Source organism: Vidua chalybeata, chromosome 24, assembly GCF_026979565.1.
Source record: "Vidua chalybeata isolate OUT-0048 chromosome 24, bVidCha1 merged haplotype, whole genome shotgun sequence".
In the NCBI taxonomy this organism is placed as follows: Eukaryota; Metazoa; Chordata; class Aves; order Passeriformes; family Viduidae; genus Vidua; species Vidua chalybeata.
The window spans coordinates 6,520,144-6,545,682 of NC_071553.1; the positions used below are offsets into that span (position 1 = coordinate 6,520,144).

Consider the following 25,539-nt stretch of genomic DNA (forward strand, 5'->3'; position numbering starts at 1 on the left):
TCTGTCTTGCTGAGTCAGGCCCTCAGTGTGCCTGGACCCTTATTGTTTTGAAACTTGGAAGATGATCCACAAGCCATGAAATAGATAAGTGTGTGATTCCTTGGGTACAATAAAACTCCTCACTTGGTGCTCAGTGGGAAAAGCTGCAAATGTGTTGATATTTGGGGCAAAGCTTGTTAAAGCTTTGATTTCAAAGGAGATTTGGGGTAAAGTCCTCAGAATGCTCAAATGCACACTGAGCCTGTTAAAGGAATTGCATCCCTTGCAGTTTCTGCCCATAGGAATATGTTTTTACACAGCTTTTAAAACAGAAGTTACTGCTGATATTTTGTCCCTGCCTGTTTTCCAGACACAGGCTCGTGTTTTTAAGCATTGAGCTGGTAACTTCCTAGGCTCACAGATTTCACGATAACGTTTGTACTCTGAAGAAACAAGTTGCTCAACCACGAGTGCTGAGCATCCTTCAAGGCAGATGCTTTTGCCACCCCGACTGTCCCACTGAGCCTCTCACTGCTGAGGCTGCCAAGTCCTGCAGAGACAAAGTGTGGAAATCCTTTGCTGACATCGCCCTGCCTCCAGCGATTCCAATCAAGCCGTGATTCACCTCCCAGCACGGTGGTCCCCAGGGAAGGAGACACCTCTTAAGCCATAAAAACAGGGATTTACAGATCGGTATCAGCAGCCACAAATTGTACCTGGAAGCAAAATTCTGCGCGGTGTATTTATTTCTGCTGCACACACAAAGCTGTGAGAGGGAGAACTGGAGCAGTTTCAGCTACAGAGGGTGAGTGGGGACTCCGAGCTCTGTGCGTCTCCGCTCACTTGCTAGGGATTTTGGATAAGTCATTTCATCTTTGTTTTCTCATCTGTACGGCCAGACAAGTAATATTTAGCATTTTTGTTGGAGTTCTGGATGAAAGGCAGCATGACTGCTAAAATATCCTTGCTGTAGCCTCAGACCTCAATGAATCTGCTCGTGTCCCTGGAGTTTTGCAAGCGGTGATGGGGGAGTGTGGGGAGGCCCGTGGGTGTGCTGCTGCTGCCTCTGGCACCGTCCTCTGCAGCCTGACCAGGAGCATCCCAGGGACAGCTGCAGTCCTCGTCCTGTCCCTGGTTGTGTGGGGAGGTGACAGTGCTTGGGAACATGAGAGATCCCTCTCATGGAGAGCCGGGCATCGCAACCACAGAAGCGACTACAGCTCCTCCTGCGGTATTTATACATTCTTAACGAGGAAAAAAAGCCCCTGAAATTCATTGACTGTTGACATTAGCTTTTCTGGAGTGTGCAGTTTAGAGCTGAATTATAGTTGAAGCTGGGGCTAATGAAGAGATCTCCCAGATCAGTGACTGCGCTGGACTTCTGACCTGATCCTCCCTGTGCGGCCGCTGGCACTTACAAACCTCGGTGACAAAAACACCACCAGGACATTTATGTTCCGTTTCCTCTTCCTGCACTTTGTCCGTTTCGTGTCAGTTACATGTGCACTTCACTTCGATGTTACAGTTCTTTCTTTTCGTGCTTTTCTAAACAAATAAACAAAACTCCCCACGCACTTGGAAGCGCTGTGTTTCAGGAGAAGCTTTTTAAGGGGTGAAGGTGGTGCAGCGCTGGTCCTGAGCCCCGTGGTGGGGTAGTGCTTGGTGACCTCTTGGTGACTCCTGTCCTGTCCTGTGTGAGCGGTGCAGCATCACCTCCTCTCCATGGAAACAGCCTCAGCCCCGTCCCCCGCTTGCTGTGTCCCCTTCCCATGGGGAAATTCCCCCCGATGTCCGCCCTGCCCCAGCCCAGCCCAGCCCGAGGCCGTTCCCTCTCCTCCTGCCCCTGTTCCCTGCGATGAGACCCCAAATCCCCGCGGCTGTCCCCTCCTGGCAGGGAGCTGTGCAGAGCTCGCCCCTGAGCCTCCTCTTCTCCAGGCTGAGCCCCTTCCCAGCCGCTCCTGGGGCTCCAGCCCCGTCCCGGCTCCGCTCCCGTGCCCGGACACGCTCCGGCCCAGCGGGACAGGCCCGGCCCGGCCCGGCCCCGCCGGACGCTCACCGCCGGCCCGGCCGGGAGCCCCGCACCTGCCCCGGCCCTCCCGGAACTTTTGCCGGGCCCGGCCGTCCCCGCCCGCCCCGCTGGCTCCTCCCCGGGCCGCGGCCGCGGAGGGCGGAGCGGACGCGGCGCCGCCGCCGCGCAGAGCAGCAGCAGCGGCAGCGGCAGCAGCCGAGCCCCGAGCCCCGGCCCGCACCGGGCGGCGGAGCGGCGGCGGGAGGCGGCCCGGGGGCGGCGGTGAGCGGGGAAGGCGGCGGGGGCCGGGGCCGGGCCGGGGGAGCGGCGCGGGGAGCGGCGGCTCCGGGTGTCCCGGCGGGGCCTGGCGAGGCCGCGGGGCCGCGCGGGCGGGCGGGCGGAGCGGGGCAGGGGCCGGGCGGGGGCCGGGCAGGGCCGGCGGGGCCGGGCGGTGTCAGCGGGGCCGCGCCGGGCGCTCCCTCCCGCGGCCCGGCCGGCAGCGCGGGGGCGGCGGCTTGGCCTTGGCCCCGGCCCCGGCCCCGGCCCCGTCCTGCCCCGGTCCCGTCCCGGCCCCGCCGGACATCCATCTTGTGCGGCACCGGGCGGGCTGCGCGCTGCCGGCGGCGCCGCCGGGCTCGGGGATAAGCGGAATTGCTGCGGTGTTCGTGCGGCCGGGTGTGTGCGGGGCGTCCCGCTGCTCTCCGCGGTGGGAAGGGGCGCAGGGGCTTGTGCGGGGCCGAGGAGCACCGGAGGTGAGGGGACAGCGAGGCTGGAGGCACGGGGGGTGGGCTGGCACAGGGGCAGGCAGGCAGGACGGGGGACAGGGCACGGCAGGACGGGGGACAGGGCTGCATGGGCCGGCCCGGGTGGGCGGCAGGAGGTTTGGGCAGGTGGGACAAGCCCAGGGGGAGCCCCCCGTGAGCCACGTGGAGCAGCGGACTGGCCCATCCTCACCCTCCGGTCCGTCCTCACCCTCCCAGCCCATCGCCCTCCTCCACTCCCAAGGACTGGTTGTCTCAGACCACTTCAGCTCTGAAAAGGGTTCGTGCACTTCCTTCAGTCGCTTTAAAGAGAAACTGTTCTCTGCATAGGGAAACTTTGGTGTTTAGATACTTCTCGTTAATTGTTGTATTGGCCATATTTGAGGTACAGAGCGTGTGGGTTTGGTGCAGGGATTCCTGCGAAGCCTCCTCAGTGCGGGGGTTGGGGTTTGGACACAGCGAGCCAGTTCCCACTGACACAGAGCTGGAATTGGGTCTTGCTTTGCGCACAGCTTGGAAAGAGCTGCAAACAGGAAGGGCAAACCATGAAAACTCTGGGTTTCTTCCTTTCAGTAGCTTAACAGGGGAGATAATATTTCTTAAAATAGTTGTTTGACTTGAAAACGCCTATCTGCCTTCGGAGCATTGTATCGGCGCTCTGTAATTTCTGTTGCTTTTGTGATTCTCTCTGAGTAGTTGAGTTGCTCCACGCAAAGAGACACCAGATTATTTGAAGGGTTGAGGAAAGCGTCTGTTCAGTTGACAGTGCCTGTCTGCTGTGAAGTGTTTCACTGTTGTGATTTGTGTCATTGCCTTTTTCATGCCGAAATGGTGTGTCAGTAATTCTCCCTGGTGTAGCGGATCCTCGGATCTGAAAGGGTTTTAACGCGGGAATTTGTGAGACTTTCAGGAAGTAATGGATGAAGCTTGGAGAAACAGAGAAGGGTGCGTTAGCAAAGCTCTGTGCCTTTAATTAGAAGTTATCCAAAACCAGACAAGTTAAAGGGAAGTTCCAGATGGAGCACTCTTGCTTTTGTGGTCTCTGCAACTTTCTGAATTCACAGAAGCGATATATTTCACAAGTATGAAACGCTGTCTGATTATTCTGACATCATTATCACGTTGCTATAGTGACTTCATTGCGCTGGGAATGCCATGTTCACATCCGGTTGCTATGGAAAAAAATCAGTGTCATAAATAAAAACATTTAATGTTCTGTTCATCCCTGTGGCAGGAAAAAAGGCATCGATTTATTGACGTGAGTGAAGACTGGCAGCATATTCCAACAGAAGTACTTAGTGCCAAGTCACAAACTGGGAAATTGTCGCTTGCCGCTCTCGGCAGATTGTCCCTTGCCTCTCTGTGTTGTGGCAGGTAGCAGAAGTTGTGAAATCCTGCTTTTGGAATGGAGGGTGACAGAGCGTCTGTCGTTCTTCAAGGTGGAGCCGGCAGGAAGTGCTGTGCTCGCACCGCTTCTAAAAATAATCTGTTTTCATGCGCGGTGCTGGCGTGGCGTGGTCCTCGCGGGGAGCGGAGCCGCCCCGCTCCGGAGCAGATCCTGCTCGCAGCCTGCCCTGGGGATGCCCAGGAGGTGCAGGGCTGGGCCAGCCTCGGTGCCAGCCCAGGCCGGAGCTGTCCCAGCCGCGCTGTCACCCCAGGGCTCCCGGGAGCTGAGCGCTGGCTGCCGTCACGTGTCCTGGCTCTGGCGTGGCTGTTTTTAGGGTAAGTAGCTTTGCTGAAGGTTTTGAGAGGATCTCCTGCCAAGAGGGCTGAATTACTCGCACAGCGTAAGTCCAGTGACAGGTTAATGCTTTTATTTGGAGACTGGTGTTTACACAGAGCATGGAACAGTTTCTATTTGAAGCCACAAGCTGCAAATGCACAGACATGGGTTATTAGTGATACATTTCGTGGCTGCTCAGCCAGTCTGAGGACTGTTCTTAAAAAAACTGAAAAGTAATTAAATGGCAGGAGGGTAACATGTGGATGTACTTGAACTTTAAAGTTTTAATTGTATATTGAATCATCGTCCTGGGCATAAACAACTCCAAGCATTTGTTTGTACTTTATATTGCAGTGCTTTTTCTTGTACCCTGCACGTGCACAGCGCACTCGGTGGCACTTTGAACTCCTGCTCAGTGTTTAGAGAACAGATTGCTTCTGTGCAGCTTTGCAGACTTAAAAAAATCGTCTTCAAGAGGAATCCTAATGCTCTGACAACAGGAACCTGTTATCTGCTTTCCTAGAGAAAACAAAGTGTATCTTTTGAACACACATAAGTTCAAACCTTTAGGCTTTATATTTGAAGTGTTTTTTATGTGTAGCTGTTTGAAGTTCAGAATTATCCTTGATCCAGTGTTACTTTCAACCTTGCCAAAATCAGCGTAGCTGGCTCTGGCTGTGGATCCTGATCAAAACTTTGGGGTTTTAGGGCAATATGGGAGACTTACTATTTTATCACTTTCTTTTAATTTCTGATGAGCCGCGTTAATCTTGAACATCTGTCACTTCTTATAACTTTGTGTATTTAATTCTGCAGACAACTTTTAAAACTTGGTCAAGTCCAAGGGTGGAGTTTGGACTTTTTGGCCTTGATTTTGGGGGTTGTTGGGTTATTTTTTGAAGATGAGGTAGTGAGGATGGTGGTTAAAGTATAGCCTCAGTTCATTTTATTTTGAACGCTGAAGTAGTTATTTATTTTCTTTTACACTTTTATTTAATAGTCAATTGGAAATTAAACAGAATTTTAATGAAAGCATCTTCTAAAAAGGTGCTTCTAAATCCCAGGGTCAAATTTTCCTGTAGGCATTTGTGTTTGCTCTTTAGGAAAGTTGCTGCTGCTGGAAACATGACACCTAATGGCAGAGCTAAGTAAGGATGTCCCAAAGTCTTCTGAAAGAACTGTTCATCTTGCTGAGCTCTCTTACTGGGTCCAACCTGTCTTGCTCAGATGTTAAAACTTGTGTGAGATGTAAATAGTCCCTCTCCATCCTTCCCTGCAGGTCCTGGAAGGTAGAATCAGGCTCAGGACGTTTCAGTTGGTGGAAATGGAGCTGTAGTGGGTTACTCACCCCTGTGAGGTGAGGAAGGCAAGGCAGAGACTGAACTCTGCTTTCCCATTGTGGAACCTTTATTGCTGAGCATTCAGAAACTCTTGGAAGCAAGAACCCACTGGGAATCCAGCTGGTGCAGTTCAGTGTCTCCAGCACGAACATTAGAGTGAAAAACCACCTGTGCTGGTTAGGTGGAGACCTGTTGAACTGTGACACGGAGGAGAAAGGATTGAAGTAGGTGTGAAGAAGATGCACGTTAATTGTGCCAGCACCACTGCTGATGGAGGGAAGAAGCTGAGGAGGGAGCAAGAAACTGCAGTTCCTGGCACATCTGACCCAGGGCAGTGTCCTTCAGCCTCGTGCTGCAGCAGGGCTGATGTGGTGACTCTGCTGGGCCTGTGGCAGCTGGGAGGAACGTGACCTGTGCCTCATTCTGGCTGCCAGAACAATACCACATAGGTGACATTTGGTCTCTGTCCTCAGAGGCACCAGGTTGTTATTTGCAAGGAGCAGCCTGTGTTGGTGAGAGTTACGTGGAGCTGCCTTTCTGTTGCAGCAGATTGAGGGGCTCTGCTGGCTGTTTTTCAGCTGGCCATGTGCTGGTGCCTGTTGACATCCTCTGTGAGCTGGTTTGACATGTCTGACTGAAACCCTTCAGAGCTAAATGGCTCATTATGAGAAGCTTCCTGTTATTTCCTGTGATAGCATAATTTTGTTAATTAATGCCTGTTTTCTGAGCTCCCCTCTGAAGAAAAGGGGACCCAGTGGCAGCAGAGCATCAGTCAGGACACACCTGGGCCTGCTTGGCTCTTGGTACCTGGTTTTTACACTGAAGCACTCTGTGCTGCACCTCTGGGGCCATTTCACTCCCAGGCCTGCTATGAAACAAGTTTTGATCTGCAGAGGGACAGGAACTGGTTACTGAGAGATCACTTCTTCCCTTGCAAATACTGCAGTAATGAAGGCTGTGTAGAGAAATCCATTTAACGATATTAAAATGAGGAGGCTGTGGGAAGAAGGGTGGTGCTCGAGGAGGAGGCACTGAGCGTTACATTCCTGATCAGAAATGGTGTGTTTAAACTTAAATTGCATTCATGTGCTCCGGGAAGATCCTTAGGGGTGTGTGTGGGAGAAAATGGGACACCAGAACCCATCCCTCACTGGATCTCCAGTCATTTTGGGTCTGTAAGCTCTGTATGGGCAGGCTGTGCTCAAAGCCTTGTGGCAGGCAGCACACCTGAGTGAAGGTGAGCTCAGAACTGCCTGTTTCTGGTTCTCCCGTGGCAGCAGAGCCCAGGGCAGGGCTGGGGCTCTTTCTCACCGTGTCAGCTGCTGGAGCAGGTCGGGTGGCTCTGCTCAACCCCGACGTGGCCACATAAAGACGGTGTTTTGATGTTTTGATGTGTGCTCTGCTCCCTGCTGCCACTGCTCCAGCAGGTATTGGGAGTTGGGAAATACCTGCTGTACCTGAACAGGCACTTCCTCACTGCAGCTGCACTGGCTTCACCTGAACCCAGGTAAAGGCACAGATTGGACTTCTTTGGTTGAGAAGTCCAGATGCTGACAGAAGAAGACTTGGTATGCTTTGGAAACTGCTGGTTGCTTTCTTTTGATGAACAGAGTCATCAGTCTGAGGGGGAAGCCCAACCCTGCTTTGGGCTTTTATACCAGGGAAGAAACAGGTAACAGGACAAACATCCAGAAAGGAATCTCCAGGCTGCTCACTGCCCGTGGCTGCAGGTGGTTGACTTGGCTGTTTCACCTATTTGACTTTGTTTGACTTAAAACGTGGGGAGCCAGGCAGTGGCAGTCTTGTTAAGCAGGTGGCCCGAGGCCTTGTGGTTTGTTATTTATTGTGAATATTGATAAGATGGAAAATACTTAAATCCATCTGGGGCACTGAAGCAGGAGATCTGGATGTGCCCACAGCAGTGGCTGTGTTGGGGCTGAAACAAATCTTTATTCATCGCTCCAGTGAGGCAAAATGCACCCAGAAATGTGCTCAGTGTGACGAGCAGGATGAGCATTTCTGTGATAGGTGATGGTTGTTTTGTCAAAACCCTGCTTTTTGGGAATGTTCTGCACCTGGGAGCGTGTTTGTCAATGGACTGTGTTGCATAACTGCTGCTTGCTGGAGCATTGCAGGAAAACACTTGCATTTCACTTGTCAGTGACTGCAGAGTCAAGCCTGGCTGGAATGTTTTGGGGTTTTTTTTAGTCCAAATATTTGTTGGAGTCAATGATGTTGTGTTCTGCAGTGTTCTAATACTGCAAAAATGTGAACTTGCCATGTTTAAGTCAGGGTATTGCGTGTGAGCTGAGGGCAGTGCAGTCTGCTCCTGATGGGTCTGAGCATCGCTGGCTGCAGCTGGGGCTGCTCCCTGCCCTGCAAGGCAGGCTGCTGCAGGTTTTTGTCCAAGGGAAGAGAATCTCTGTGGAATCAGGCATTTCCCACATTTTTAGCTGCAAACAGACCCTTAATCTGGAAAGCAGGGAGGGCGTGGGAGGAGCACTTCAGCTGGATGTATTGGTTGCAGTGCCTTTTATGTTGTATTTTTATGTAATATTCTTTTCTCCCATGCAAATAAACTTGAAGTTGTAGGGAGGAGCAGCTGAGAAGAGGAAAACTTTCATTACAGACAGCTGACATGCAGAATAATATCTTTTTATATGCCACTCACCACGTGATAGTTAAAAGTAACTCATAGTTCAGTGGGTCAGGCTATTGCTGGCACAATTCTCCTTTTTTGTGTAACAGTCTCATTCCAGCACATCTTGCTTTACCCTGAGGTTTGATGTGTTTGTTAGTCCTGTACTGAGTAACAGTTAACTGGGTATCAGGCCTGAAGAAGAGAAAACTTGCTGGATTTATGAAGTAAATATGGATGAAGATAAAATAAATTTAGCCAATTGTTGCTTTCTGCTTTAGATTATAACACTAATTGTAGCTGAAAATAACATTAAGATTAAAGATACAGACTGAAGTGGTTCCAGACAGCCTTTCTCATGAAATATTTATGCATTTAGAGCTTTTAACTCGTCAGATCACTTATGAAGTTGTGGAGGTTACAGTATTATTATGGCTTTGCCTTGTTTTGTGAATGCCCTGCACTGGCGAATTGATCACTAGAATGCAGTCAGAGCTTTTTCAGGAATCCCATTTGAAATGATCAAACAGATGTTGTAATGCTCCAGGGCACTTTCCTCGGTGGTGTGCTTCTGAGAAAGTGGGTCTTGTCCTTTTTTCTGTAATTTCAGTACTTTGCAGCCTCTGTTAAATGAACTGTTTGCCCAAACTCTTGTCATAAACACGATATCGAGTCCAAATCCATTTTGCACCAGAGCAAACTTGAGCTGGTGTCAGAAGGATGAAGTTGTGTCTGCAGAGCTGGGGTGCTCTAACTTCCCTGGTCCTTTTCATGCCAGGTTCACATCCACTGCATCTCTTTGGGTGGAAGTTGAAGTAGATTTAGGAACTTTTTAGCACCGGTGGTGGTAGTACTGTGCTAGGGCATGGGTTGGGCTGGTGCTGTATTTGCAGATTTACTCCAGAAAAAACAGATGAGTGGAAGTTTGAACTTTGGTGGGGAGGTGTCCTCACCACAGGGAGGGCACAGAAATTGTGGAGATGGCAATTAACACCCAGATGAAGTGTGCTGTGTTCCCAGGTCCTGCAGAGTGCAGAACCTGTCCCCGGGCCACGTGTTTGACAAATTTACATACTAATGTGGGAGAGATGATTTTTTTTTTTCCTTTTGCCTTACGTCTTATCATTTCAAAGGCACATCCTAAAAATAAGACTCCTTTAGGATGTGTCCTCCCTTCCGTGTGAGTCAAACCCAGCCCCTCTCCTGCCAGCAGGACTCTGGCTGCCCCTGGCCCTGGGTTTGTTGCTGTTTAAAGGCAGCTGTATAAATTGTCTATTTTGGTTGTAATCAAGCTTGACCTATAAATACTGAAATGGCTCGTATAAAACTGATTAACCTATCAGAGCTGTTTCCTTTAATGTCACCTTTTATTCACCATAAAGGAAATTCCAGGATGAATTGTCAAAGGAGTTTTGCCCTTTTAAGCAGGTTCAGGAGGATTAAAGAACTTCAGAGAAGCCCTGGTGCAGAGGCCAGGTCTGGCAGTGGTTTGGTTGAAACCCCGCTGGCCTTGAAGCTCTCTCTCTGGCACTGAAGTGTTAATAACTGCTTGAATATTCTTCAGTTAAAACCTTCACACAGAAGAAAGTTTCATTTTCACTGTAGAAGAAAATTCAGTTTCCACCCCCACTCTGCCCCAAGGTTCCAGGAAGCAGCATTAAGGGGCTGAGCTAAATACCGAAGGATTAAGCACCACATTAAATAACTTAATTTCTTTACGAAACATAATGAAACTGTTACTTTCCCCTCTATTTGAAGTTAATTCTGTGGACTTTACTGCTATTCAGGTTCCTATCAAGCCTCAAAATCTGCCATGAAAAGCATTCAGGAGGTGCAGTGCTACTTGGCAGTGCTAGAGCACATCCGCTGTGAGCTGTGTTTGAGTCCTCGTTACATGGATACTCACTGCTCTGGGGGGTTTATTTAAACTGATAAACAAATGTAGTATTAATAAGTGGCCATATGGTCAGTGGGGCCTTTCATTCTGGAAATTGTTGTTAAAAGAGGCGTTTAATGAGCGGCACTTGCGTGGGAATGGGGGGGTTTGGTCGCTTGTGGCTGCCACACACCAGGCAAGTGCAAATCTCTGGGCTGCACGTGCAGAGCTGACCTTTAGAACGGGCTGCATGCTCAGATCCAGTGCACAAACACACACAGACTGTTGCAGCTGTGCCAGGGAGATTTAAAGAATCTCAGTATTTTCTGGAATTTGGGAGTTAGCCTGGTCTCCTGAGGAGCTGGGATGTGCCCCATGTTTAGAGGCTTGGTATTAGTTTTAGGATTTATCAGTGGTGGGTGTGAATCATGGAATGGTTTGGGTTGGAAGGACCTTAAAGCCCATCCATGGGCAGGGCCACCTTCTCCTATCCCAGTGCTCCAGCCTGGCCTTGGGCACTTCCAGGGGTCCAGGGCAGCCACAGCTTCTCCATGCCAGGGCCTCACGACCTTTGAGTAAAGACTTTCTTCCCAATACCTAATCTTAACCTACCCATTGTCAGTTGGAAATACATGGGAAGAGCAATTTGAACCTCTCCAGCTTTATTGAGAAGTTCCAAAGAACCCTCCTGGAAGCTTCGTCTCTCCATTAATAGTTTTTATGCTGGAGACCAAGTAAGCTCAAACTGGGCTTTATGACCAATGTTTCATCACTACTACTGCAGAAATGAAATAATTAAAGTGCAAGCTGAAACTTCAGTGGCAATCTGTCTACCTCATGTCACTTATTTACTCTTAATTATATAAACCAGGAAGAGTAGTGGTGAATGTTGCCAAGCTACTATCAGCACAACAAATTATTCCTACCAAGTAGAACGGAGCTGGTCTTCTGCTACGATTGAGCCTCCTCGGGTCTGTGTGGAATTTAATCTGTTTTATAAAAGGTCAGGATATTTTTTTCCACTAAAGGAAATGGAGAGGAATGAAAAACTTTATAGGGCTTAAAAATCAGTGGCAAGCTGTGGATGTGATGGGCAGCAAATGGAGGAAGTCCCCTGAAGGGCTGCTGTGCCTGATGGCGATGCCCTTTAGTGTTTACGTGTTTGGCTGATGAGGAAGGGCGAAAGGAAGTATTTTTTTCATTTTTTCCTTCCAAAAAAAGCTGTGGAGAACTGCTCTGAATGGCCTAAAGCCCTCTGCTGAACTACTCCAATGGGGCTACATGGCAGAAATGGAGAATGTGGCTGTGCTGCTGCTTGGCAGGACCTGTGACCTCACAATCCCTGCTGTCAAACTGTTCCAGGTGTTGGTACCTGAGCACGGGGTGGTTTGCCCTCGGTTCCAGGTGTTGGTACCTGAGCACGGGGTGGTTTGCCCTCTCGGTTCCAGGTGTTGGTACCTGAGCACGGGGTGTTTGCCCTCGGTTCCAGGTGTTGGTACCTGAGCACGGGGTGTTGTGCCCTCGGTTCCAGGTGTTGGTACCTGAGCACGGGGTGTTGTGCCCTCGGTTCCAGGTGTTGGTACCTGAGCACGGGGTGGTTTGCCCTCGGTTCCAGGAGTTGGTACCTGAGCACGGGGTGGTTTGCCCTCGCTGTGCTCTGCAGGGGTGGCTGTGTCCTGCTCCAGCCCTGTCTCGTTGGCATTCACTCGCAGAGTGCCGCAGTCCGGCCGGAGGGGAGGCTGCCAGCTCCAGCCCCTGACGTAGGGCTTTGTTCTAATTTGGGGATGCAGTGTGTGTTGGTCTTTGAGTTGTGCTGCTGGCTTCCTTTCCCCTGCCTTTGTCTGGCTGGCACATGTCCCTAGCAACTTTCTGCAAGTGCAGACCAATAGGACAAAAAATAAATTAGCCGTTTCAGCATGGCAGGCTTTAGCTGCCCAGAGCCCTTGTTCCTTGCCTGGAGAGCTTCTATAGCAAAGCAATTTCCAATGAATAATTAGGCAGTCACTTCCACAGAAGTTAACATTATGTTATTTGAAATTGCAGGTTCAGCGTCAAGCTGATTGCACAAAAGATTACAGGCTGAGGAGGATCAATCCCAGAGTGTTTGTGCACAAAATGACTATTTCCAATGACAGAATTATTGCTGTTTTCCAAGGAGTTTGTTTCTGTGCCGTGTTTGTGTGGGCTGCAGTTAATTTGCTGAAAGCTCCAGCTCAGCACAGCACTGGAGTCTGGGCTGGAAGGGCTCTGTTGCTGGAGGACTTTACTCTTTGCCCAGGCCTTTATGACCCTGGCTCAGGAGCCTCCCAACGCTCCTCCGAGGATGTGGAGTGATGCAGGAAGTGGTGATTGGGATGTGGCTGGGAGTTTTTGGGAATGGATGCAAGGTTTGAAGGCTGCTCTCTTGCCTTTTGTGATGGAACTCTTCAGGTAACACCTCTGGGCAGTGTTGTTCTCCTGTGTTCTCACATACCTGTTTGCTTATTTGGCTTGTCTCCAGCTTTATTTTCGGTGTGTGCTTCTTGCTGTGTCTTTTTGGGGTTATTTGTTACCTGGAAAACAAAAGGAAAATATATTTGCACTTGGACTACTGATGATTTGGACAAGGGACAGCCTGTATGTTCCAGCATCAGGAATGCACCACAGTGGGGTCATGACTCATCCTACAGCAGGCTTGTGCATAGCTAATTACACATTTGTTGCCTTGAGTGGTATTTGATTTGATGCTGAAAGCAGTCAGTGGAAATGATAATGATTTTGGTGTTAAAATTACAAAACTGAGGCTGAGATTCCTGCCACAAATTATGTAGTCTTATGTAGTGTTAATAGCTAAAACACACTTACTTTGGTGTCAGAGACCGCAGTGATAACGAGTAGGAGAAGAAATGCAGAGTCTGTGAACGGAAGTTTGTCAAACTGTTCTTTGGAAGTCACATTGAACTCCTGCTTTCTGCTTAGTCTGGTCTTTCAGTCTTTTGTTTTTCTCTTCCCTCTCATTTTCTGGTGTTGGTGGCCTCAGGAAAGGTGGAGGAGGTTTTCCCTGTGCCCTAAAGCCAGGGAGTTTGACTGCCTTGGAGAAGGGGCTCGTTTTGTGAACAAGTGAGTCCATGGCAGTGATTTTTATTAATTAGTCTCCTTGCTAACAAACAGGGTAATCTATGGCAGAGTTTGTCTTGCTGTTTGTATCTGCTGATGAGCTGTGGGATTTCCAGCCAAACCCCCTTTCCTTTGGGGTGCACATCCCTGTTCCCGGCGCGGAACCGTTGCGTAATTGCTGACAGCTTTGGTGAGCACTAGGGAAATATTTCATGTGCTTTAGACTTCATTGAGTAATTTAATACCTCTGAACACGGTGTAGAACAAATTAGGGAGCAGGTGCTGAGTGGAGCTGTCCTTGGGCAGAGCCGGGAACGGCGCCTGGGCCGGTTCAAGCCAAGGGGAGATCCTTGGCCTGGTGTTTCCAGCCTTTGCTGCTGCATCATTCTCTCTGTTTGTTTGGACTCTTTTTTTTTTTTACTGTGGAGGGAATCTGTCAGTTTGAGTGTGGTTTTGATCGCTGTAAATCTTCCCCTTGCAGAAGTGCTGGGCTTGGGTTTGTTTTGCCAACATGGCTCTGAGTAATGGAGGGATTTTGGTAGAGTGTTGAGCAATGTTTAGTTGACACTTTTAAAAAAAGAAAATCCAGCCCTTTCCATGGCCTAGTTTATAGTAACTGAAAAAAACTGGCACGGAGAACATTTACAAGTTGAAAATTCAACAGGTTTGTTTATAGTAGCCACGATTCAGTATTTAACTGCCAGGATAAAAATAACCAGGACGCGTGGCTGCAGCATCCCAAGAATCTGCCTCTCATTTGGGAAACGGGAAGGGCATGGCCACAGGGGTGGCACAGCCAGCCTTCAGTGGAGGTGCTGGGCTTCAGAGACATCTGTTCTCTCCCAAATGTGCGCAGTGCTGACGCCACTTTTCCCTTGGGAACGTTCAATATTCTGGTTTCGCTGGTGAGAATCAGAGAAAGGGAGGTGCGAGCGATGAGCAGGCAAGGAGTTGCTCTCTTTTTAATTCCTTAAAGCCAGGTGAGGGCCCTTGCTCCCTGCCAGGGACATCTCCCTGTATCCCAGAGCATCCTCCTGGGGAAGAGCAGCGAGCAGAGCCCCCCAGTGCTGCGGGTGTAGGAGCTGCACCTCGAGAGGCCACCTCCCACTGCTCTAGGAACGGCTGCTGGGGTTTCTGTGCTGCTCCTTTCTGTGCCTCTTGTCTTTCTGTTCCTTTTCTCTCACCCCCATTTAAACTCGGGCTGTGCTTTTGGGTGCAGAGGCAGCTGGTGCTGCTGAGCCACGGTCTGCGTGCAGTGCTGGAGCTGGCACTGGCAGCACCCTCACGGAAAATCCCAGAATGGTTGGGGTTGGAAGGGACCTCAAAGCCCCTCCAGTGCCATGGCAGGGACACCTCCCACTGTCCCAGGCTGCTCCTGCCCTTGGGCACTGCCAGGGACCCAGGGGCAGCCACAGCTGCTCTGGGCACCTGTGCCAGGGCTGCCCACCCTGCCAGGGAAGGATTTCATCCCAATATCCCATCTAACCCTGCCCTCTAGATTCACTTTCTCTTATACTTGGAAAAATATTTGACAAGGATTGTGAGAGCTTCCATTATCTGTTTCGAAACAATTTTGATTTCTGTGACTCCAAGGTGACTCTAGAGCTGCTAAAAAGAAATATTTTCAAAAAAACAATATACTAGGCTTTCATTTTAACTTCCTGTGATTCCAGAGGAACAATTGATTCTTTTTTTTTTTTTATCCCTTGAAAAGAAAGGATGAAGTGCTGAACCTCTGAAAGACAGGACCCTTTGCCTGTGAGAGCAGCAGGGTGTAGCCAATGCTGTGGTTACTGTCTGAAGAACCAGCTCTGCTGCTGCTCAGTGTTAGTGAACAAAGGGCTGGGGTCCTGGCAATGTTAGAGCTTCTCAAACCCTTGGACAAGGAGCCAGTGGCTTCCTGGGGCAGGGGGATGGTGCTGCTGGGGTTGTTCTGATCCCCAGGACTGTCACAGAACCCCAGAGTGGTTTGGGTCAGAAGGGACCTTAAAGCTCATCTTGTTCCAGCCCCAGCCACAAACCTGCTGGATTCCCTAAAATAATTGCACTTTGTAGGTGTTGCAGAACTTGATGCAACCTCAAACATGGTTATTTTGAGTTTGTCTTTTGTAAGTGAAGTCTTCCATGGAAGACTTCTAGGGAGGAGAAGTGCACAGGAACAGGGTGGTTTGGCTTTAGCACTACAGAGATGCTTCACAAATCCTGACACTTGAAAAACTATTAACTCTTTATTTAATTCTTCTTTTTTTCAGTTCCTGTGGGGAGCCTGGAAGAACCTTCAGTAGAGCTGCTAACACTGATGAGAGATCTTTTATGCCAAGGTAAGAGTTTTTTAGGGTTCTCATCATATTGTAAATGAAATTTCTGTGAACGTTGGAGTGGGTAATTGATAAGTGAAGTTCCTACACTCACTCTCTTTCTGTGCTGTGTTTGCTTATTTTGATTCATGCTTCTCTCTCCCCACCACCCAAATTATAAACTTCTTGACGAGCTGCTGAAACCTGAGAAACAGAAGCAGCTCGCTTTTGCATCAGGTTTCTGTCCTGAAGGGCCCTAGGCCCTGTCCCCACCGCCTCCCCCAGGCTCTGCCCGCTCCTTCCGCTGCTTGGGAAATACCCTCAGAGTTCTGCTTCTTCCTGCCTGATTCAGCCCCGGCTTGCAGGAGGGGGAGGATGACTCGTGCACTTTGGAGAGTGCACGAGGGCTTGGCTGAGCAAAGGTGCAGCTGAGTGGGAGCCACATTTCAGGCTGCAGCTTCAGCTGTGTTTGCATCCCCCCGTGGTCCTTCTGCCTGCCCTGCCTCTGGGTATTGACACAAAATCCTGCAGCTTCTTTCACCTCTCTGCCTGCTCCCAGGGCAGAGCCCTTCCCTTTTCTGTCAGGAAGGAGCTGAGCAGCTGGGGGCTGCTGCTGGGAATGGGTGAATGTCCCTTTCCCTCTCTTCCTGGGCACTGCTGGTGACAGCAGCAGCAGAGGAGAGATGCTCCTCTTAAAGAATACAGAGCACAGGTGGATTCTGGTGGATCAGGTGTTTGGTGTAGAAGCGAAGTTTTTTTGTGATTGTAGATGCCAGAACCCTAGGATTTATTACCCTGTAGGTGATGGAGGTGGTTTGGAGAGCGGTGGAATGGCAGAGGGAGCTGCAGCTCAGGCAGTGCTGGGATGGGACTGGTGCTCTGTGCCCCTGCTTGTCCTGCTGGAGCTCAGGGGCCGTGCCTGGCGAAAGGGAGCAAGCAGACACACTCAGCTTTTGCTTTATTTTTGCACTACAGCATTCAGAAGTAATGAGACCGGTTTCACAACATTTACAGCTAATTTTTTTTACACTCTTCAGTGATCATACTCTTCTCCTGACTCTAAAGGAACACTTAACACCCATAGTTTAATTCCATTTGGAAGTGGAGCCGTTGCTTTGCAGCATGTGACTCTACTACAGAGAGCTCTGGATGGAAATGAATGCTGCTGTGTCTGACTGTATTTAGGTGGGCTTCAGCAGTTGCCAAATGAAAAGTTGGCTGGGATGCAGCATAGTAATTTCTTGAGCACTCTATTCATGTTGTATAAACAGATAACATTAACATACTTGTGAAAGAGCTACAAGATAATTAAGGCATGTGGGGTTTACAGTAATAAGGCTCCTGCCTTTCAGGATCTTGGTTTCCTGTTGCACCTGAAAAAAAAAATCAGCAAATACTGTAGAGAAAAAATGAGAAGTTAGTCTTGTACTGCTCCCAGCTTAAACTTTCCCACAAGTATTTTCTACTATAAATAAGAAGAGAAATAGTTCACAGCTAAATTTAACCCTTAGTTTGATTGCTTTCTGGATTTTCTTTGGTGGAACTGACTGTGAGACTGTAGGGAAATTAAGACAAACTGGATCAATAAACTGCATTTATGCCTTATAAAAAATGCATCAGCTTTTAATTTCTAGGGGTTATCAAGGGGAAAATAATTGTTAAGTGGAATTCCCCTCTCTTCCTCATTCAAAATTATGATTTTTGAAAGAAGGGAAGTGAATGTTACTTCTCAGGGAAACGGCCAAGCAGAAGAGCTTACAGTTCCCAGAATTTAGTCAGGACTGTTGTCAGTGTCCTAGAGTGCCCAGACATGGCCTGCTCTGCTTTGAGACAGTTTCTGGAAAACCCCTTTCAGTTTGACTCGATTTCACAACTTGCAGCTAGGCAGCTGCAGCTCACATGGGCTTCAAGAGTTGAAGAAGAGCCTCCTCCAGGTGCTTAAATTGATGGGCTGCACTGATTGCTTGAGCCTGACTCCCTCTCCAAGGCTTGGATGAGGGAGGGGCAGCTTGGCTGTGTGACTGCAGAGCCTCAGCACAGGCAAGTCCTTTATTTCTGTTATTCTGGCTTAAAAATTAGTTTAAAGTTGTGCTAAACTGAACACAGAGATTTGTGTCTCTCTCCAGCTGCACTTGGGATGTTCGAGTTTTTGTTTAAACCCATACTTGGGTGCCATTCAGCCCTGGAACTGTGGCTGAGGGTGAGGGCTAAGGGGGGGTGTTTGGGGAGGGTCCCCAGCTCCTTGCTGGTCCCAGTTCAGCTCAGACTGGTGATGGGTGAGCAGCAGCACATGGGGTTCCTCTTGACTCTGTTTGACATCTTCCCCTTGGGAGTCCAAATGACAGAAGAGAGCCTGCCCCCATTTAATGATTCCATAAACTTGAGACACAGATTGTCAGGGAATTGTCCACATTGCACAGCTAAAAACACAGCCCCTGTTCTTCACAGGCTCCGACACATTTCTCTATCAAACTCCTTGGAAGACGTTTTTCTTTTCAAAGGCTGTAGCTGGGGAGCCCATAAATCCTGTGGCAGGTTAGTTTGAAATGCCTGAGAGGCGTGGAGGCTGCCCAGGCTCCCAGCCCTGCTGTGTGTGTGTGTGCAGCCTTACTTGGGAAGGAAGCGCGTCCCTGCGGAAGGGGGATTGGTGCTGAGCTCATTGTTTGCTGCAGCGGGGCAGCCCAGCCTGGCTGCTCTGTAAACACACTGTCTAGTGTTTATCACCACCTTTGTCATTTGCCTTATTTGTCAGGGAATCTCGGGGAGAAGGAGAAGTTTTCTGCTGCTGCGTAGTGACTTGAGGGAGTTGCAAGATTTCCATAAAAAGGCAGAGTCTGTGCTGGGCGAGCAGAGAGCTCTGCCTTGGCAGCCGCGCGCTGGGCCTGACCTTTTCCAGAGAGAAAACACTGACCTAAATCCCTCCCTGCTGGGGGTGGAGGGGAGAAGGAAACCTCTTGACTTGCTTCTTTCTGATCTAATTTTCTTGTCCCGTGCTCTGGTTTGTGCCATGAAATGCTGAGGAAGCAGAGGACAGGCAGTGGCGGCTCGTGGTGCCCAGCACAGCCTCTGTGTTTGTCCCCTGCTGTGTCCATCCTCTTCCTCCAAGCACTGCCAGGACCCAGCTTTGGCCATTTCCTCTCCCCTGGGGCTCTTGGAGTGGCCCTCTCTACCCGAGTGCTCAGGTGGAAAATGAAACCAGAGCTGTTGGTAAAGGCGTTCTCGCTCTCAGGAGGATGGGGTGCAGGGGTGCTGCTGCTTTCAGGACAGTTCCCAGCTCTGGGCTTTAACTGCTGCCTTTTCTCCTGCCCTGCAGGTCGTCGCTCTCTGAACAGACCACACCATGCGTGAGTACAAGCTGGTGGTGCTTGGTTCAGGAGGTGTGGGCAAGTCCGCTCTGGTGAGTTTGGGAAGCAGCTCTGGAGCCCATACCCAGCCCTCCAGCTGCCTGGCTCGCTGCACACCAGGCTACTGATGCTTTGGGCAGTTTGTGTGACTTCTAATGTGTGCCAGCACTGCCACGTAGCCACTGGGACAGTGCTGAGGAGGTGTGTCATGGTTTAGGAGAGGTGATTAATGCTGGTAATTAGCGTGTCATGTCTGCTTCCTGCATGAGTGCTGTGTTACACACAGCTGAATATCTGCGAGTGTTAAAAGCCCAGCCAGCAGTGGCACAGCAGAAGTCTGGCTGGAATCAATCACAGAGCTGGGGGTTCAGCCTTGCCCACCTCCAGGGCTGTGTGTTTTCCATCCTGGGTGAGCAGCTGGGCTCAGAACAGCGGCCCTGAGCACATCTGCAGCCCCTGCAGAGGGAGGAGCAGGCTGATGGCACTTTGCACTCCTGAAGTGCTTGTCTTGTTCCTAAGGAGAGGTTTACACTGCAGAGTTGATAGTGAAGCACTGAGGGAGAGACTTGTGTCACCCATTTATCACTCACCAGTCAGGCAGCTCTCTCCAACAGAGAGGCAAAGAACTGGTCAAGTGTGAGTTATCTACAGCAAGGAACTGCAGTGTTCCTTGTCACAGGCATGATAATGGCTGAGCAGCCTTTCATGTCCTGCCTCACTGTTTATTCTGCTGGTACAGCCAGGTAATAATCCTGGTAAATCACCTGCAGAATCCCAGTGAACAGCAGGAGAGATTATTCAGTTGTATATCAAATTTGGTGCACTCTTTCAGCAATCCCATCCTAATCACTACAAGGTGTAATTGTTTTACAAGCTCTGTTCTTCCACAGCAATGTAAGCAATCTGTATTACTTTTCCCACCAGCACTTCCCCTGATTATCTTAATTTTCTTAGGTGACACTGAAAGACTCACTAGGTGAAATGGGGCACTTACAGTATGCTGTAAATAAAGATTACTCAGCATCTGACATACTTGAATTTCCTTCTCTGATGTGAAGTCTGAGTCAGCACCATCCCTGACCTTTTCAACAGCTGAAATGCAAATACTCAAATAGTCTGGTAACCAAAAGTTAAATTCTTTTTGACAGGCTGGGTGCTAAGTCAGCATATTTGGTAATTCATGTGCAGCAATGATCCATAATGTTTCTAGGAGCACACAGGAATTGCCAATTAGCAGCTAGGAGTGGATAATATTTAGCTTTCACAGAGCCTGTGTACTTATTTACAAGCATTAGCAAGGAGAGGTTACGAGGTGGGACTTAAAATACTATGGGGGTCACTTTAAATTTCATTCTTCCAACTGTACCAACTGACCTGTGCAACAAAGAGCCTGGTGTTCATTTCCAGCTCTGCTTGCACTCGGGTGCAGATGACAATATGGGGTTGTTTCACTGCAGATCCTCCTTGTTTTAACTCCTCTGTGCCAACACAGTGCTGATGCTGCTTCTGGTAGCAGCAATGGAGTAGCAGAAAACCTTCACAGTTATAAAGCCACAGCTGTTTAGCATCTTCTGTTCCCTGTACAGCAGTTTTATCCCATTTCTGAGGCTAAAACTCTCCTGGAGTGGCAGTGGGTGACACAATTTACAAGGGTGCCCAGTGGTGCAAAGCCTTCGAGAGAACTGGAAACTAAAGCTGGGCTGCACAACCCAAACAGAGGGAAACTTCTAAAAGTCTTGGATCTCCACAGAACAAAAACAGCCCCAGATTTGCAGCTTCTCCCTTGGCCTTTCTTTTCAGGGATAATCAATGAAGATAAAGTGCACCAGAGATCAGGAGTGTTACCTGTCAGATGGTCACGCTGGGGCTGCTTCACAGAGTTCCCCAAGCAGAGGGGACACAGTGCTCCTTGTGAGCCTTCTCTGCCTTCTCTGGCCTCCTGGGGAGCAGCTGTGCCAACCTGACCGTGCTGAGATGCACAGGAGCCGTCCTGGGGCACAGCCTGTGCCCTCCAGCTCTGCCTGCTGGGGTTCTGGCTGCTGGAGCACTGTGATCCACCCTCAGGGGGTCTGACTGCCAGGGGTCTGTGAGACCTGTTCCTGGCTCAGTGTGACAAGAAAACTGGAGAAGCAGAGATGTCATTCATTAGAGTGTAAGATGCACTCATTTAGTGATACAGAACGATTTGGAAATGAGGTAGTTGTGGCTTCTCAGACTTTCCTCACAAATTTGCAGAATTTGTGTATAAAACTTGTGAAAGGTTCAGTTGGCAAAAGATACTTGGTGTGTTTGTTGATTTCCAAGAGACAAAATCAAGTGCTGGGATCTCAGCTCTCAGTCTCACAAACGAACACCACCTTGTTTTACAAATATCAGCAACCCTTCAGGCGCTCCTGTGCTGTTTCACTGCAGATTATTGTGGGTGAAAAGGAAAAAGGAGCTTTGCCTCCCAGAGGAGAAGGAGAACTCTGTCCTGGCAGAAGGCAGGGCACACAGCTGGGCTGCCAGGGATGGTCCCATCCGTGGGAGTCAGATGTGGAGTAGATCTGCTGTGAGGAAGTGCAGGGAAGGAAACCTTCCCCTGTGGATGGAGTGAGGGCTCCTCCTTCAGTGCCTTGTGCCCAGGGAGTGCCTGAGGCTCTCCAGGCTGCACTCCTGCTCTGCACTGTCCCTGGGGCTGCAGCCCAGGCAGCTCTGTGCTGATTTGCACTGAAATGTGCATTTTCCACAGTGCACAGGTTGCCTGTGCTGCTGCTGAAATCTCAAGGCCTCCATATTTGGAGATTTTTATCCTTCTGAAGTCACAGGCAGTGGATAAAGGCATTTTTGAGGGTATCCTCTTTCCTGAGATAAGCAAGCAAACGGTTGTCGTGCAAAAAACTTTTGAAAACATTCTTGAATGACATGATTTTAACAGAAAACCCAAACATTTTATTTTCAAAATTGAAATTTTATGTCTTTTTCTCTGGTCCCACTCTTGACTTTTAACAGCAGATTTACTGTCGTTACTTTTTCCTAAAGTGCTTCTTGGTGAATGTTTCTGGTTGTGTTCAGCTCACTTAGGCTTTTTTTCTTCCCTTCCTCCCCAGACTGTACAGTTCGTTCAGGGAATTTTTGTTGAAAAATATGACCCAACAATAGAAGATTCATACAGAAAGGTAAAGTACCGTAGTTTTTATCTCTTTCAAGTCTCACAGAGAACACAGAATTCTCGGGGCTGTTCTGGGTGCAGGGCTGGAGTTGCTGAGTCCTTGCAGGGTCCCTGAGCTGTTACATAATCCCAGGCACAGAGCTGCTTTCTTCCCTGGCTGATGTCAAGTGAGCCTTTGTTTCACGGATTAGCAGAAATGTCACCAGCATTAAAGGCACCAAAACATACACTAAAAACTTGTGACATTTGTGCCTGTGATAATGAAATTAAATTGTGGTGTGAGTTCTGCTGTTAAATTTACTTGACTTTCCTGGAATTACCCTCGTTGGATCCAAGACTTTTCCCAGTGAGTAGAAGATTTGCAAAGTCTCACTGTGAGGATCCTGAAGTATTTTGCGCTTTCTTCTCTTCCTTATTCCCTTCTCTCAGGGCAGCAAAGAAAAATTAAAGTTTTGAGGTGCTTTGATTCATAAGAGTGGATTAAGCCGAGATATTTACAATCTCACTTAAGTTGAGATGTTTACAGTGAGCTGCTCATTTAAGCCTTGCTAATGAAGGGAGTCGTGGAGCATGTGAGCTGACCCAAATGCCTGGCTTGGGGGGAATTAATCCTCTAGCAGCAGTGCTGCTCAGCCTGGGGAAGTGCAGGTGCTGCTCTGCTGAGAGCCCTTTGTGCAGGGCTACAGGCTGAGCTGACATTCCTCTTGCCTGGCCCATTGCAGACAATTTAGCCTGAGCTGTTTGTTCCCTTTCTCCCCAGCAAGTGGAAGTAGACTGTCAGCAGTGCATGCTGGAGATCCTCGACACAGCAGGGACAGTAAGTGGCATTTCTTTATCTAATTGCTGTGCAGTTCCCTCGTTAGGAGTGGTGATCCTGCCCAAGCAAAGGCAATAAATCAGCTGCAGTAATGTAGATGAAGGATTTTGTGAAAGAACCAAGGCCAGTGAGGTGAGTGCCAGTGGCCTGGTGAGCTCTGTCCCCAGCTGGTGCCCCAGAGCTGGGACACAGGGGTTGGTGCCTCCTGTGCCATCCCCCACATCAGCACTGTGCTCTGGCAGGATGTTAAACACGAGCTTTGCAAGTGGCCAGCGTGCAAGGACACAGCCTGCAGGCAGTGCCAGGCACAGGGGCTGCTCCCCAGCTGTGTGGGGAGGAGTTCCTCAGCAGACCTGGCCCTGGCACCTCCCTGGCACCTCCCTGGCACCTCCCTGGCACTGCCCTGCAGCCGGGGCAGGCTCCTGCTGTCCCTCCCAGTGTCACCTGCAGCTGGCACAGCCCTGGCCCCGAACAAACGAACCCTGTGGGGGTGCCAGCACATCCCAGGCACCTGCTGCTCCCTGCAAGGTGGTTTTATTGAGAAAGCCCTGGAAATTCTCACCAGCAGGGGCAGGAATTGTTGCTGTGTGGGTCTGGAAGAAGTCCTGGCCCTGCTGGGACAGAGGCAGCTCTGAGCTGGCACTGTCCAGCCTGCTCTGGCATTTCAGTCTGTCTGCAGAGATGGTTTATTGCTGCTCTTCATCTTTTCCCCATTTTCTCAAGAAGCCCTTTATTACGGGGTAAAAACACCAAGGGAAAGGGAGTGTTAATGCTTTTATTCAATTGCCACGCTTCAGTGGGTTTCTGTGAGGGGTAAATATGTAAATCCATGCTGCGTGGCACTGCATTCTTGTCTCCAGTACAATAAGAGTATTCCTTTGGAACTGTTCATTAGCTGCATTCTCCAGCTAATTACTTTAAAAAATATTTGCTTGCAGGAGCAATTCACAGCCATGAGGGATCTGTACATGAAGAACGGGCAGGGGTTTGCACTAGTATATTCTATAACAGCACAGTCCACGTTTAACGACCTACAGGACCTGCGGGAACAGATCCTACGGGTTAAGGACACTGAAGATGTGAGTAGAATGTGTTTGGGGTTATTTCTGCAAATGGTTAAGAAGCTTTGCTCTCAAAACCACTACAGCCTGTAAGTTTACATACAAAGCTTCTTTCAAAGAATATCCTTGGGTAGTGTTGAGTAAGTTTTCAGAGCCTTGTAGTTTTCAGTGGTGTTGTTTGAGGCACAGCACCTGCTGAGGGGCATCACAAAACCAGATTTTCCCATGTCCTGAAAGCCACAGTCTTTTGCAATGCTGGGAGTTGATTGAAAGCAACGTTACTTAACTTTTTCTCCTTTAAACCCCTTTCCAGGCTTTGCATTTTCCTCTTTCTGTGTGCTTTAGCTGTGCTTTATTTCCCTCAGAGTTAGGGAGAAATAACAGTAAGGATGTTCTCAGTAGCTCTGGAGCTGCCTGGCTGGGGAGACTGGCAGGGGTTACTCCAGAGCTGTGAAGGGGCAGTGGAAGTTCAAAGCTGCTCAGAGGCGTTCCCAGGGCTCAGCTGGGAATTCTCTGCAGCCCTGGAGCAGCTTCTCAGCACTCAGCAAAACCTGTCACCCAGGGAGCTCCCACAGCAGCAGGAACGAAACCACCGAGGGCCTGGCAGAGTCCTGGCTTGGTGTTCTGGTTGTTTAGAGCCCTTTTCAAAGGAAGGACAGAGAGCTGTGGGGAGTTTGGTGTGTGACAGAAGATGGGCCAGGCTCAGGCGAGCGTGGCTGTGTCCCCTGGGCCCTCCTTGCTTTGACAAGCTGAACTGCTGTTTCTGCAGAAGTGCTTTTCCTTGGGGCAGGGATTACTGCAGGGTAAATCCCTGCTGGCAGGCTCCTGTGCTGGGAGCTCACAGGGGGAACTTGTGCCCTAGGCTGGGCAGGTTCATCCCTCAGCAGCCACTGCTGCTTTCCTGTGGGCTTCAGGAGCTGGCTGCATTGTTAAAATGCATTTATTTGCTCTTGTGTTACCTGTTGAATCCAAGCTGGAGAGCCTTTTGAACGTTTAAGCTGTGTTTTGCTGAGTTAGGAAGTGTGCTCCTTTCTGTGTTTCATACCAGAGCCTGTCTAAAGTCCCAGTACATAAATCATTACATTATCTGTATCTGGAAGAGTTTAAATTCCAATCTGCTGCACCTAACAGTAAATGATCAAAGGTAGTCGCTCACCAAATTCCATTTTGGATAAACCATTAATACCTTCTGAAATAATCTTAAACAGTTTCATGTCTTTCAAACCTGTACTGCTTACTCATCTCAGTATCACTTTTTGCCCTATTATTTCACATCTTCATACACTTTAGTATTTTGCTGAACATGTTCATAACACATTTTCATGTTTCAGTATGAGAAATCTTCTCTTAACTGTCTACAAATCTGTAAAGAGCAGGATATTTACAACTCTGTCTAAGCTGATTGAGTTGTAAATATCCTGTAGATCTGATTTCAAATGAGCTTTTTT

General features: G+C 49.3%; 1 protein-coding gene across 6 annotated transcripts in view; it reads left to right on the plus strand.

Moving 5' to 3' along the window:
• The first annotated feature begins 2,158 nt into the window (after window positions 1-2,158).
• The window catches only part of RAP1A (RAP1A, member of RAS oncogene family), a 29,260-nt gene continuing 5,879 nt past the window's right edge, over window positions 2,159-25,539 (plus strand). Inside the window, exons 1-6 of one of the 6 annotated variants that reach the window (XM_053963815.1) lie at window positions 2,159-2,269; window positions 15,674-15,742; window positions 19,032-19,115; window positions 22,152-22,220; window positions 22,974-23,030; window positions 23,969-24,109. In XM_053963815.1, the coding sequence (XP_053819790.1) occupies window positions 19,059-19,115; window positions 22,152-22,220; window positions 22,974-23,030; window positions 23,969-24,109 (324 nt within the window). In that variant the 5' untranslated portion in view covers window positions 2,159-2,269; window positions 15,674-15,742; window positions 19,032-19,058. The other 5 variants (XM_053963818.1, XM_053963820.1, XM_053963817.1 and 2 more) reach the window with 5 other exon arrangements.